The 15,000-nt window shown below is 36.7% G+C and overlaps 1 protein-coding gene across 1 annotated transcript in view; it reads left to right on the forward strand.

The window, feature by feature from the left end:
- Positions 1-15,000, forward strand: part of LOC150099398 (SWI/SNF-related matrix-associated actin-dependent regulator of chromatin subfamily A containing DEAD/H box 1B-like) — a 406,425-nt gene that overhangs the window by 55,204 nt on the left and 336,221 nt on the right. The window contains exon 3 of the mRNA XM_090404492.1: positions 2,886-3,000. Within this exon, the coding sequence (XP_090260618.1) occupies positions 2,886-3,000 (115 nt within the window). The remainder of the gene's footprint in view (positions 1-2,885; positions 3,001-15,000) is intronic.

The raw sequence follows: 15,000 nt of genomic DNA on the forward strand, positions 1-15,000 counted from the left end.
AGTTTCTGTTCATATATTAACACAATTTAAGAAATAGTTTTGGTTAATTCGTTGGTTATGCTTTATCAGAAAACAATTTTCTCTCTCTTTTTTTTTTATTAGTCATTGTTTAGCATATATTTGGATATTTTTGCATAACATTATTGTAAATTACTTTGATATGTAATAGAAGTCAAATAATCTCAGCACTGGGATTGAAATTGTGACTTCAGTATTTCAGTCCCAGTATTGAGATTGTTTTAAAGAATATATATTTACAACATACAAATTAGATATAAACAATGACTGTTAACTCTCGTTTGGTTCTGTTACTTTTTAAAAAATACTGTCTGTTAAAGACTGAAATGAATATTTTATTTTGAGAGCAATATAATTAATGGTTAATTAATGATATAATCAAAAGGACTACACAGATAAGCTTAATGCTCTTCTATTAGATCAGGCTACTTACCTCCCTATTGAATACAATCTCACAAATCAGAAAACTTCACAGGCTCCTTAAAAAAGTCACTTCTTGGCCTGTAGAAGTTACCAACAGATTAAAGCCGTTTAACTCTATACCCCCCGTATTTATGGACTCCGAAAAATACATAAAGAAAATGTGCCATTACGTCCCATAGTGGATGGCATTGATTCCCCCACATACAAATTAGCTAAACATTTGGCCAAAGCACTTACACACTATACTGGCAACACACCATCACACAAAAAACTCGGCCCACTTCAAAGCTAGCATAGAAAACCTAACACGCCAACATACTACTGACATAATGGTCAGCTTTGATGTTGCCTCCTTATTCACAAATGTCCCACTCAAGGAAACTTTAGAGCTAATCCAAGCTAAATTTTCTCCCGATATCTCAACCCTATTTCAGTTCACAATGAACTCGGGCTATTTTGTTTGGGAAAATTCTACAAACAAATAGAGGGGACAGCCATGGGTTCTCCACTCTCCCCACCCTTGGCCAATTTCTTTATGGAGACCTTTGAAGAAAATGCCTTAGCCTCTGCTTCACAAAAACCAACCATATGGCTTTGCTACATTGATGATGTGTTCGCTATTTGGCCACATGGCTCTGATATATGCCTCTCCTTCTTAACACACTTAAACAACCAACACCCCCAGAATTAAGTTCGCCCTGGAAAAAGAGGAAAACAACAGCCTCTCTTTCCTAAGTCACCTGCCAGCCTGATGGAACCCTAGTTTTCTCAGTTTATAGAAAACCCACCCATATAGGCAGGTACATTCACCAACAATCCCCCCCCCCTCCACAACAATATGGAGTGGTGAAAACACTTTACAACAGGACTATACTAATCTGTTCTAATGACATGGCCCTAAACACTGAACTAAATCACATCCTCAACACTTTCTCAGCCAATGGCTACCCCCCCCCCCAAAAAAAAAAACCCAAAAAATATTGAAACCTACAAACCACAGCTCCCCCCTCCACAACAAGGATTACTCTAAATCCATCACCATTCCCTACATCTGAGGCACCTCGGAAAAAATTACCAAAATCTTAAAAAAACATGACTTGATCTCCTGTTACAGACCATACAGAAAATTGGCATCCCTTATCTGCTCCACTAAAGATCAACCACTTCCCCTAGACCTACCTGGTATATACCAGGTCCCTTGCAGCTGTAAACTGTCTTACTTTGGCAAAACAGGCAGGACAGCAAATATCAGAATTTCTGAACACAAGGACTACATCTATTTTCACAACTACAGCCATTCTGGTCTTGCAGACCATGCTCTGGATACATGCCACAGAATACGGTGGAAGAAAGCTACAGTAATACACCGTAGCAAATACAAATTCGAAAGACTATTTATGGAATCAGCCTCAGCCCTAAGAAACTCTCCAAACCTCAACAAATTTGGTTGTATGAGACTGCCCCAAATTTGGGAGGCTTTCATCAGTAGACCTTTAGCCCAACGGCCAAGAACACCTACTTAGCCTGCTAGAGGGCACCATCAGGACTTTTAGGAGAACAATTGCTTCATCACTTCATTCTCAGTTACTGTGTTGTAGTGCCTACGTGCACGTGCCTTTTTTTGTAAGTTCCTTTTGAAGATGGCAACGTGATGTTGCCGAAATATCGGAAATATTTATTAAAGTGTAATTTAATTTATATTCATATCTACGTTGTCAAATTCAACCTCAACAATGATTGCATTAATTTGTAAAAGATCTGGGAGACAGTCATTCTGAGACCATATAGTCTGATTTATCCAAATTAATTTTATGGTTATCTGGCCATAGATCCTCATGTTAGGACATTAGTTTATTTCCAGTTACAATTTATATTGTTTCTACAGTGATTTAGTTGAGTGCTGTGTGCTTGTTACAGTTGTAATTTTGTGCTCTGAACATGCTGGGATAGAAAACCAGCAAAGTATTAATGAATTCAGTAAATTAATTTTATTTTTTCTCTTCTCGGTGCTGTTTATACTATTAAGTGCTATTATGAATAACCAACAACACCTAAGCCTTTCTATACATATATTTTGTAAAAACATTATCTCATAATATAATTAAGAGATGTTTTCCTGGGTTATTCCCAAAATTTGACAGTGTAAATCCTAAAGGATTATGTTTAACACTTAATATGCTTAAATGTTCTGGGACCCTTTATGACAGGTGGAGTATTATAAGTGAGAAAATTACACAGTTAACAGTTTAGTTGGAGCACACATAAAATATTGTAGGAAAATTGGTTCATCTTGAATAAATACTACTTTTTACAAATTTCAGATGGATAATATTCTGATTCTCCATGATTATTGTTGTGTAATTATAAATTAAAGATGAACAATATATGTCATAACAAAATATGTCATAATATATATGTTTATTATATAAATTTTTTTTTCCTAGATGAGAATGGTATCCCTGAAACTCAAGAATTACAAGGAGGGAAGAGTAATGTAAATTGTATTTTGTCAAATAATCACTCTCTTATCCCAAATGGCAACTGCTCTTTTATATCTAGGTATTATGATTTTTAGTAAATCCATTTCTTTATTTTTAATTAGCTATACTTGTACTTTAAACTGTAGACCAATATATCTCCTGTACCACCTCTATAAAATATTCACAAGAATCATACTAAATAGAAAAAAAATGTATATTAAAATAGTATTGAAGCACAAGCTGGATTTAAGAAAGGATTCTCCACAATTGATCATATACATATGATTAGTTGAGAATACATACAATAAACCAACCAATGAAAAATGCAGAGAATATCATCTTCCACTTTGACTGCTATTTATCAATTTCAAATAAGTGCTTGACCAAGTAGAACCTAATGCAGTTTGCCAGGCACTAAAAGATAAAGGCACTGAACAACCATATATCAAGTTAATTCAAAACATATATACAGGCAGCAAAATTCAGATTACTCTTTTTAATAAACCTCTTGAAATACCTCTCAGGGGAGAAGTAAGACAAGATGTGATCGTTCTCAATCAATTTACAGAAACTAGAAAACATTCTAAAAAACACCAACCCAGATGGAAGCTTAAATATCAATGGAGAGAATCTTAAAACACTCCTGTTTGCTGATGTGGTTTTGATATCTCATCAGCCATCTGAATTAGAAATAAAGCTGAATGAAATAGACTTGCACTAAAATAGCAGGATTACAAATCCATCCTGAAAAGACAAAGTGGATGACAAAATGAATACTGTCATGACCAACAAATCTAATTGCACAATAAATTCATAAAGTGGAGAGTTACATTTATTTAGTACAAGCAATCAAAATGTACATTGATATATCAAATGAAACAAATAGATGGTTTGAAAGCTTTTAACCACTTAAGGACACTATCACAAACCAAAAAATTGATATCAAAATAAGATCAAATCTTTTTAATAGTATTATTCTATCAGCAGTGATCTACAGCAGCTAGACATGGAACAAAAAAAGGAAGAACAAAGCTTAATAATCCAAATAGAAAGAAGCATCTACAATATAAGACAGAAAGATTACATAAGACACCGAAATAAGAAAAAAATTCTAGATTCAGAGATGTGGTAGAAGTTATCTATGACAACAACAAAAAAAAGGTGGGCAGGACATACAGCATGTATGAAAGACAGCAGATGGACTTCAAGAAAAATAGATTGGTATCCCAGACATGTAAAAAGAAAACCTGCTAGACCACCTAGGAAATGGATGGATCCTATATTAAAGCCAATAGGAGGAAAACGCAGGAGATTGGCTCAGGATAGAGAAAGTTGGCATCTTTGTTCCCTGCAGTCATGGAAAAACCAAGGCTGAAAACATTGATTCATCATGGAAATCGTTTATGCTGTGCTTTAAACACTTAAGATTCCATAGCCCTTTTCGAAACTATATTTGCATTTAAGGATATCCCAGTTAGGGTTGTGCTATGTCTGGTTAAACTGCAAAACTTATTTATTTTTTTATTTAAAAAAAAAACACTTTATTAAAAAAGACAGATAAAAGCCTTTAAGCTTTTGTAATTCAAAAGGGCTAAGAAAATGATAACTTTCTTAGCCCTTTCTGAGGAAAGTGTGGATTCTAAATAAAACATATTGAGGACAAATCTGTAAATGCCTGTTGGAAGAACTTATGGCCTGAGTTTGTGCATGACTTCAGTCCAATGAACTATGAACCATTCCAGATGAACAGCACAAGAAAATCATTGCAGAAATAAAGGAGTTGGCCAGGAGAATAGGAATTTAGGTTTTGAGGACTTTGGAGGAGGACATCAATGATTTATTGATGACATGGAACAACACTATTGGATGATGAACTCAAGGAGCTTGTTTGTTCCATCTCTGATGATGAGGTTTAGGAAGAAAACTATGGTAAGAGAAGTTCGACTTGGGAAACCTAGCACTAGTAATGTGTGATACAAATGCCTTGTGGACGTACAAACTTGACAACGATTCATGCGGTGAATTTCAAGGAAAGTTTCGACAGTATTTTTACACCATATGCAACCATGTTCAAACAAAAGAAGAAACAGCTTTCCATCACAATGTTCCTAAAAAGGACAACCTCTACATTGAATCCCCCTGCCCCAAGCCAGAAGTCTCCATGTCAGCTACTGCTGCTTCTCAAGCCTCTGACACCTCTACTGCTGAGAAGTACTGAATCCTGTGCTGGATACCCCATGTACACCCTTGTTCTTAACTGTGTAATAAAACTTTGATATGGTATTTTTGAAGCATGGGTCTAAAATGTTACTCATTTAAATAAAATTGTATTTTAATGTTACTCATCGTTGTAAAACACAATTGAAACCTTTTTGAAAACATTTGAGCATTTTTCTGTTAATGGTAAGTGTTCAAGCATATGTAGAAAACATCTGGAACTATTTGGGTGAGAGTGGATTTTCACAGAATTTTACAGGAGGTGTTGACAAGTAACCCCTGCAAATTTTGAGACCTGACTGTAATTTATTAAACTTACTAACATTTCACTTGATTTCTAACCAGCATCTTCAGAGCACAATTTGCAATACAGGTAAACACACATTACTGTGTTAGATTGGTGTAGAAACAATTGAAATTGTAACTGAAAAGGAACTAATGTTGTACTCTGGGGGCAGGATAAAAATGAAGTTAATTCAGAGAGGCTAAATGTGGTCTAAGAACTGACTGTCTCTCAAATCTTTGGCAAATTAATCCAGCCATACATGTTGAGGTTATAAAAGTTTTTCCTAGCTGATGCTGATTATAAAAATGGTCTCTGAGACTTGTAGCAACTTATATGCAGCACAGTCGTCCTCTTCCATTTAATCTTGTGCAAAGGGATATCCAGAGCATCATCTATCAGTATTCCTGATTTTCCAGATGATTGCAGATACAGTTATGTTGTTCTTCAGTATTAACAGATCTACCAGTCTATACAAAGCAGGTTAAGTTGCATTTGGAGTAGGAACTTATACATTTCAGGATGTGTAAGATGATGAAGCTAATCCTTAGGAGAATGGATGTAGGATGTTTGTGGATGCCTGGTTTGAAAGTAGCATGGAGATTATATTTGCAAAGAACTGTAGATATCTTTTTAGATATACCCTAGATAAAGGAATGGGACTAGTTTTGTTGCGATCTTGTATGTTGATTGTAGGAAGGATAGGGGAGGTATGTAGAAATTTGCCTTTTATAGGGAGTTTGTAGTTATTTTCTAGAAAAGCACTGCAAAGGTACCTGAGTTTAGTGATAATGGTTGTCAGTTGAACAAATAGTCCTGGTTCTGTGTGTGAGTGTTTTGAGGATTCCATATTTTTGGAATGAGTGATAGTGTGATTGCATATGTAAGTACCTTCTAGCATGTGTGGGTTTCCTATAAGCAGAAATGGATAATGATCCATTTGGTAGGCATGTGCAACTATTATGTCTAGTAAGGGATAACAGTTTCTTTTTCTGGTGAAGTGAAATGTATTTTTGAATGTCAGTTGTTTAAATACACAGAAAATGTATCTATTGTCTATTCCATGGGTCAAATAGCAAACACAGTATCTACTCAGTGTAGCCAGACTGTTAGTTTATGCATAGCTGTGATGAGTGCTATGATATGGATACATATCATAGCACTCATCACAAAACACTCATCACCAAAAAGTAGTATATGGAGGAGCAGAATCCAGGAGAAAGAAAATGACTAATTGTCATTTGCTTTCTCCTGGATTCTGCAAATTAGTCATTTGTAAATTGCAAATGACTAATTGCCTGGATCACTGCTGTTTAATTTGTACATAAATGATATAGGAAATAATTTGAAGGGAAGTATTCAAAAATGTACCTGGCTGTTTTGCTGGGCAATGCCTTATCTGGCATGAATTTTCATCTTGTACCATCATTATCTCTTTAATCCAATACAGAATCCAACTTTGTTTGGCTAAATTCCAAATTGCCAGCTTGTCCCTTTTTGTTCTGTATCCAGGTAGATGTCTACTAATTTGATGCATCCCAAGTATATGACTCTTGGACATTAGGTCAGAACACCTCCAGTCAGTATTATTAAGAGAGACCTCCAGGGAGTCAGAGACTTATCGAGGGTGGGTCACATACTACACACACCAGCTATCATACTTATTCTTGAATTCATTCACACTGCTTGCACTCACAACATCCAAAAGCAATCCATTCCAATCATGCACCACCATCTGAGAGAAAAATCTAGCCCTCACACCCTTCTTGGCAGCCTTCATTCTCAGCTTCCAAGGATGCCCTCTCGTCCTTTCCCCACCCTCCGTAAATTGAAAAATTCCATCAATTGAAATCCTGTATGACCCTTTCAGAAGTTTGTAAGTCTCAATCATATCGCCCCTCTTTTCTCCTGTTTGCTAGTGTATGCAGTCTACAAATTCTCAATCTGTCTTCATAATCAGTATTCCACAATCCTGATATCATTTTAACACTCTCCTTTCTACTCTCTCCAATATATTAGAATCACAACAGAAATCAGGAGACCAGACCTGCGCACAATAGTCCAAGTGAGGTCTTATCAAGGCCTTGTAAAGAGGCAAAATAACATCCTTATCTTTACATGTGAATGTTCGTTTCAGCATTGCAATTATCTTTTGAGTTGTATTTGCAATCTTTGCCACATGGCCCTGAACTTCACCTTCCTATCTATTAAGACTCCAAGAAACTGATACCTCATCAGTTTCTTCTACCTAATTCAACCAATATAATACCACATTGGATATCTAATAATTTTAAAGTGAATAACTTTACATTTACTGACATTGAACTGACACCCATTCCATGTCCACAATTTCGGCCTATTCAAATCATTCTGTGAAGACTGCATATCAGCAGCATTCCTGATTACCCTATCAATCTTTGCATCATCAGCAAATAACTGTATGTTGCTTGTCAAATTCTTCCCAATATCATTAATGTACAGATTGAATAACAGTGGACTAAGCACTGATCCTTGTGGTACACCGCTTGTTACCTTAAACCTTGCCGACTCAGATCGCCTGTATACCACTTTGATATCTGTCAGTCAGCCATCCTCTTATCTATTCTAATATTGTAAACCCAAACCCATTTTCTCCAATTTATGCAACAGTCTTCCATGCTGTATTCTGTCAAAAGCATTAGCAAAATCCAAAAGTATCATGGTGTATCCATTCCCCTTGTCTAGTTCAATGGTAACATTGTTATAGAATGTGAGCAAGTTGCTAAAAAAACATGACCTTCCTTTAGTAAACCCATGTTGTTCATTACAAAGTAGAGATTCACTGTCAACCCATTTCTAAATGCAGGTCCTAACCAATTTTTCCAAAATCTTCACCACTCCTGAGATACTAATTAGTCGATAGTTGGATACATTGGTCTTTGCCCCGTCCTTATGCAATGGAATTACCATACATTCCTTCCATTCCTGCGGAAACTTCCCTGTACTGAGACTCATATTAAACATCCTGGTCAAAGGAATGGCGATTACAGCTGAACACTCTTTTAGCACGTGTTGATATTCCATCAGTCCCTATTGCTGAATTCTTATTCAGTTTGCAACAGCTGTAGTACCTCCGCCTCACACACCTACGTTTCTTCATCTAGTGAAGAGGTAACAGTGAGCTCAATGTTGCGTTCACCAGGTTGATAGCTTTTAACGAAATGGGCACTCATTAACTGAACGACCTCTTCTGCATCTGTAACGCTCACTCCTGGATTTAGAAGAGTTCTTTCATATTCATTCTTTCTTTTACTTGCAGCATATCGATAGAATTCTTGTGGGTTGTCTTTAGCACGCAGAGCCAGTTTCTTTTCATACTCAGACTTTGTTTTCCGTATAACAGTTGTGACTACGGTGACTATTCTAGCCTGCTGCTGTAACGTTCATAATGGACGTCATCCATATGCAAACTGTATTCCTTCCACATTGTCCTTTTCTTATGAATCTCTTGCTTAATAAGATTACGCATTCATTTGACTCCTACTCTATTTATTCTTCGAACTCTCAGGACACATTCTGATATCGCATCATTTAAGTATTGTTTAAATGCTTCCCATGCACTGTCGATATTCTTTCCATCCAGCAACCGATCCCATTCCGCTGAACTCAGTATACTCCTCAGTTGGTCATAATTTCCTGCTTTGTGGTTCAGCATGTAACCTTTTCTGAATGGAGCATTCATAAACCACTTCCAAGTTAGTACTGCATGATCACTGTCACCAACTTGAAGCAGAATAGTTAAGTCTTTAACTGATATGTCCTCTGACACTATAATCAAATCTAACACTCTTTGCCCTAGAGTTCCTTCTGTCGCATTCTGCTTGAGGAAGTTGTCCCACAACAGCTCAATAAATGCATTTTCATTTTTCTCAGAGATTCTGCTGCTACCCAATCAATATTTGGACAATTAATCTTCTTGCGCTCATCTTTTCTGTTTGGCAATGCTTTTCTTCATCACTAGCAACCGATCCACCAGGTCTCTAACAACAACACCCCACTATGTAATTTGTCTTGTTATATTCCACTTCACACCAGATGGCTTCAAACTTACTGCCACATGAAATATTGTTAGTAGTATTACTACAATCATAGGTCTCAACTCTAACAGGATTTAAGTCATCCAATATCATTAGCAGCATGTCCCCCTCCTCTGCTATCCTCTCTATCCTTCCTAAAAATACTGTACCCACGACACTCGATACCAGTTAGTAGGTCTGATTCTGATAGCGAGGTCTCGCTAATACCTGCAATCTGAGGTCGCAACATATTGACTAAGGCAAGAAACTCTCCCCCTTTGTTTCTGATATTCCTAGCATTCGTGTACAGACATAATAATCTACCTGAATGTTCTTTTGTATACTCTTGTTTGCAGTCTGCCTGACACAGTTGGACAACTTGCAGATCTCTATTCTTCTCTAATGTCTTGCACATGTAGACATCTTTGCGCACATACGATGGGTCCGAACTGGATGAACACAATCCGAAACTCATTCTCGTCTTGTCAACATTTCCATGACAAAGCCCATTTCCATCATTAACACAGTTATATACCATTGTCGCTCTTACACTCACATTCACACCATTCCTCCCTTTAGAATTTAGTTTCCCCAACTCTGTGTTAGATCTCATACCAGTTATTAGTTTTTCCAGACTCCTGATACCAAATGCATTCAGGTGTGAGCTGTCTCTCTTGTACAAATCCAGTCTTTTCTCAAACTTACTCCACACATCCAAAAACTCGCATCCATTCCTTCTACATAGCATATGCATCGAATCATTTGCTGTCATAGCCCTTCTTTTTAATTCATTTTTATCATAGCGAGGTAAAATACTGACGATTTTCACTTTCTCACTCTTCACTCTCACCTCTTCCAACAACCCTTTCATGTTCTACAGCATGTTTTATTATAGAGTCACCACCAAATAACTTCTTTCTTTTTACTAACAATGTCACTTACCTGATTTCTGTTATTTCCTGACTTACCTGTTTCTTTGCTTTGTTGTTTTTTATTTTCCTGTTCATTTTTCTTTTGATCCCAATGCTCATTTAAACGTCTCTCAACTTTTTGCAATTCCTGCGTCGTCTCTCGGATTATCTGCTTCAACTTCGCTATTTTGGTGGTTAATTCATTTTCGTTAACCTCCTCCACATGCACAATAACCTCGTTGGCAGGGCTAACTTCCTTGTTCTCACCTGCGGTGTTTTTTTTAGCATTACTTTTCTTGCCCTTTTTTGGCACCATTTTAAACGTATACTAAATATTGAAGTATTTTTTTGCATTTCTTAATGAATAGGTGCAACCTCCTTCCCCCCCCCCCTCACCAGTTTCTGTATGGAATTTCTAGAAAACCAAGTACTCGGCATTAACTGTCTGGCTGTGTTGTGTGGATGTTTGGTATTCGTGATCTCATCATCATCAAATTCCTGCCATGTACCCTCAAGGGGTGTACAGGATATGATAGTACTACATGAAAAAAAATTTCATCATTATTAATTTCCTATCTACAATTTTCCTCCAAATCAGTCTGTTACTTGTCAAGACTCCAACATTATTAGATCCTATATTTCTATTGTCTAAGGCACTTTGTACCGTATCAATCCACCTATATCTTGGTCTTCCTCTGGGTCGTTTTGCTGCCAACCTGGCAGAGAACACTTGTTTTGCTAATCTTTCCTTGCCCATTCTGTTTAAGTGACCATACCACCTGAGATTAGCTCTGCTAATGCATTCCTGAATGCTGACAATGTCAAGTTCTTTCCTAATATCCTCGTTTTTAATATGATATTGCCATTGATGCCATCTGTTCATACCTCTAATCTTTCTCAGGACTCTCATATCTGTGGTCTCTAGTCTTTGGTCAAGTGTTTTACTTCTTACCCAGCTCTCAGATCCATAAGTTAAAACTGATTTGAACACTGTCTTGTATACAGGTAATTTAGTGTTCCGACTAATTTCTCTCTTATTCCATATGAATTTATTCAATTGACTTCCCACCATACCAGCTTTGCTGATTCTGTTGTCTATTTCTATATTTAATTTACCATCTTCTGTAAAAATCGTGCCTAAATAGCTGAAATGTTTTACTTGTTCCACAGGTTCTCCATTCACAACACAGTTGACATTTTCAATGATTCTGCCTATTTTCATTGTCTTTGTCTTTTTATTGCTGACCTTCATGCCATATCTATTATAACAGCTATTCAATTTAGTCAGAGAATCTTGCAGACTTGTAGCAGATTTATTTAGAAGTATTACGTCATCTGCATAAAGCAAAGAGCTGACATTAACATCTCCAATTTTGATATCATGTTTAATACCACTTTCCTTCATAACGTGATCCATATAGATAATGAATAACAGAGGGGATAATGTACATCCTTGTCTCACACCAGATTTAACATTAAACCATCTTCCTGTACTTCCGTCAATTCTAACTGCTGACTTACAACTCAAATAAAGACTAAGTATTGCTTGATATAATGCCCCATTGACACCATATAACTGCAGCGTATTGAATAGCTTCTCTCTTGGCACCTTGTCATATGCCTTTTCCAGATCTATAAAACTTAAATACAGATCTTTGTTATATCCCATGATTTCTCCACTATTTGTCGCAAAGTGAAGATCTGATCCTGACAGCCTCTATTTGACCTGAATCCAGCTTGTTCTTTACCAAGTTTTTCTTCCGCAATTCTTCTCAACCGCTTCTCAAGTATACTTGCATAGATCTTGCCAGGAACACCCAGTAGGGAAATACCTCTGTAATTCTCACATTCAGTTTTATTTCCCTTTTTTATATATGGGTACTATGAGAGCTCTACTCCAATCATCGGGAATTTGTCCCTCTGTCCAGGCTTTCTGAACTATGCAGTGCAGCCACTGTAAGACTGTTATACTACCATACTTCAGCATTTCTGGTCGAACATCATCTACTCCAGCTGCCTTTCCACATTTCAAGCCTTTGATGGCTTTTTCTACTTCAAGTATGGATATATATTCCTGACTGCATGCCTGGTCAGTGTTTTTTACCACTGTGCTATCATCACTGCTTGTTTCATTTAGCAGTTTTTCAAAGTAATTACTCCATACTTCAAGGATATCTTTTTCTCCCGTTTTCATGTCACCTTTATCATCTCTAATTCCTTTTACAGCAATCTTTCCTCCATTCCTAAGCTTCTTCAACAACCTCCAGAATATTTTGCCACCTTCTTGATATTTATTTTCTATATTCTTGTCAAACTCCTCCCATGACTTTTGTTTAGCTAATTTTACACAGTGTTTAGCATTCTTGCATTTGTCTCTATATTCTCTAAGAGCACTAGCTGACTTATTTGACAGGAACTTTTGATATACTTTCTTCTTTTCCTTCACTGCCTCTTTAACTTCCTGTGTCCACCAGGGAGTTCTGATTTTTTTTTATCCTTACAGACAACCTCACCACATGCCTCTCTGGCAGAATCAATCAATGTTTTCTTCAGAGTTTGCCACTGAATCTCCAAGGTTTGATTCATGTTCTCAAACTCTTTCATTTTTTCTTCAATAATCTTTGTGTATTTTAGTCTACAGTTCACATCTGAGAGCTGCTTAACTTTTATTCGCTTTAAAACTTTCTTACATGTTATTCTTTTCAATATGAAATTCAATTTTATCCTGCTCAAGACTAAATAGTGATCACTTCCAATTTCAAATCCTCTGTACACTCTGGTGTCCTGCACCAGGGAGAAAACATCACTATCAACAGTAACATAGTCAATGAGACTTTTCTTATTCCTTGCCTCTTCTCTCCATGTGAATTTGTGCACATTTTTATGTTGGAACATGGTGTTAGTAATAACCAGTCCATTTCCTGAGCAGAAATCCAACAGATATTTGCCATTATTATTAGCTTTGCTCTTTTTTCGAAATTTTCCCAAAATATTTTTGTATGTCTCACAATCATTTCCTATTCTGCTATTTAAATCCTCAACAAGGACCAACTTTTCCTTTTTCATTGTGTCAATTGCTTTTTCTAAAACCTCAAAAAAATTCCTCCACTTCTACCTTAGTAGAACCTTCTTTGGGACCATAGGCACAAATAAGTCTCATTGTCCAGTTCCTCATTCTCATATTTGCCCACATTACTCTACTTGAGACTGACTGCCATTCAAGATTAGCCTCATATTTTGTGTTGAATACTATGGCTACTCCTTCTTTTCCTTGATTGTCATTGCCTGAATATAACATTTTGTACTTATTGCTCAGAAAGATCTCACCAGTTTTTGTCTTTTTTGTTTCAGTCACCCCTATTATGTCAATCTGGTACTCATCTAATTCCGCAGCTAGCTCCATTTCTTTGCCATTCAGGCTTCTTACATTGATAGTAATGATCTTTAACTCCGGTGATGTTGAGTTGGGGTGTGTTTTCAGATTTGTTCCAGTAGCTGACTTTTTGCTGTTCGCCCTGGTTCCCTGGCGAAAACAATGGGGGCCTTGTTTAACCGGGCAATGCCCCAGCTGGCATGAAATTTTGTCATGTTGTACCATCAATTTTTATTTTGGTTTAACCAATAAGAATACAATTTGGTCGTCTAAATCCCAAATTGCCAGCCCATCCTCGTTTGTTCAGTATCAAAGTAGATACCCAACAGGGTGCACCACGAGAAGGTGAGGATTGGACATTAGGTCAGAAGCCCTGGTCGGTTCTCCGCATTCCTTTAAAGACTATGTGGAGGTCTCCTCTCAGTTATACAGCTTTGACCCTTAAGCATGTCTGATGTCCCTTTAATGTAGGGAATGGTTATAGTTTTACTGTAGTCTGGTTTGTCTTTGTTTTTTATTGAGGTCTTGTAGATTATTTTGTTACTAATGTTTTGGCTGTATCCATTTTTTTGAAAAGTATTACTGATCACTTTAAATTCGTTTTTCAGTGCCTGTTTACTGGAGCAGATCTTCAGAGCCCTGTTTTTTATGGTCTTGATGAACACCTAGTTTTTGTGTTGGTGGTGGTAGTTTGTGTATATATTGGCCAGTATGTGTCGGTTTCCGGTAAACAGTGAAGGAAAGATTGTCCGAGGGAAGACGTGTGGCAAGTGTATCTAGAAACGGCAGTGTGTTATGTTTTTTTCAATCTGCACCTGCAACATACCATACATAGGAGAAACAGGGCGCACAATTACGATCAGACAAAAAGAACATAAATGACACATCAAATATAATAATTATGGTGAAGCTGGACTTTCTGATCATGCTCTGAACACCTTACATAGACTTGACTGGAAAAGCTCACACCAAAACATGGTATGAACACAAATTTAAGGAAGCTTGTGAGATCATTATCAACCACCCCAATCTAAGCAATAATGATGGTCTAAAAATCCCATGCATATGGAAGTCATATATTTGTCCCACAAATTCTTCCTCTCTAAGAACAATTATAAACAGGACTCTAGAAAATCCAATATCCTAAATCCATAATAACAAATTTAATACTGAAAAATAGGACATCACTGTTAAGGAAAAAAAAAATCTATAAGAAAGTTTATTCATGTTGTAATTTATA

Source organism: Typopeltis vanoorti, chromosome 14, assembly GCF_054136105.1.
Source record: "Typopeltis vanoorti isolate ZY-2024b chromosome 14, IOZ_Tvanoo_1.0, whole genome shotgun sequence".
Taxonomy (NCBI): domain Eukaryota; kingdom Metazoa; phylum Arthropoda; class Arachnida; order Uropygi; family Thelyphonidae; genus Typopeltis; species Typopeltis vanoorti.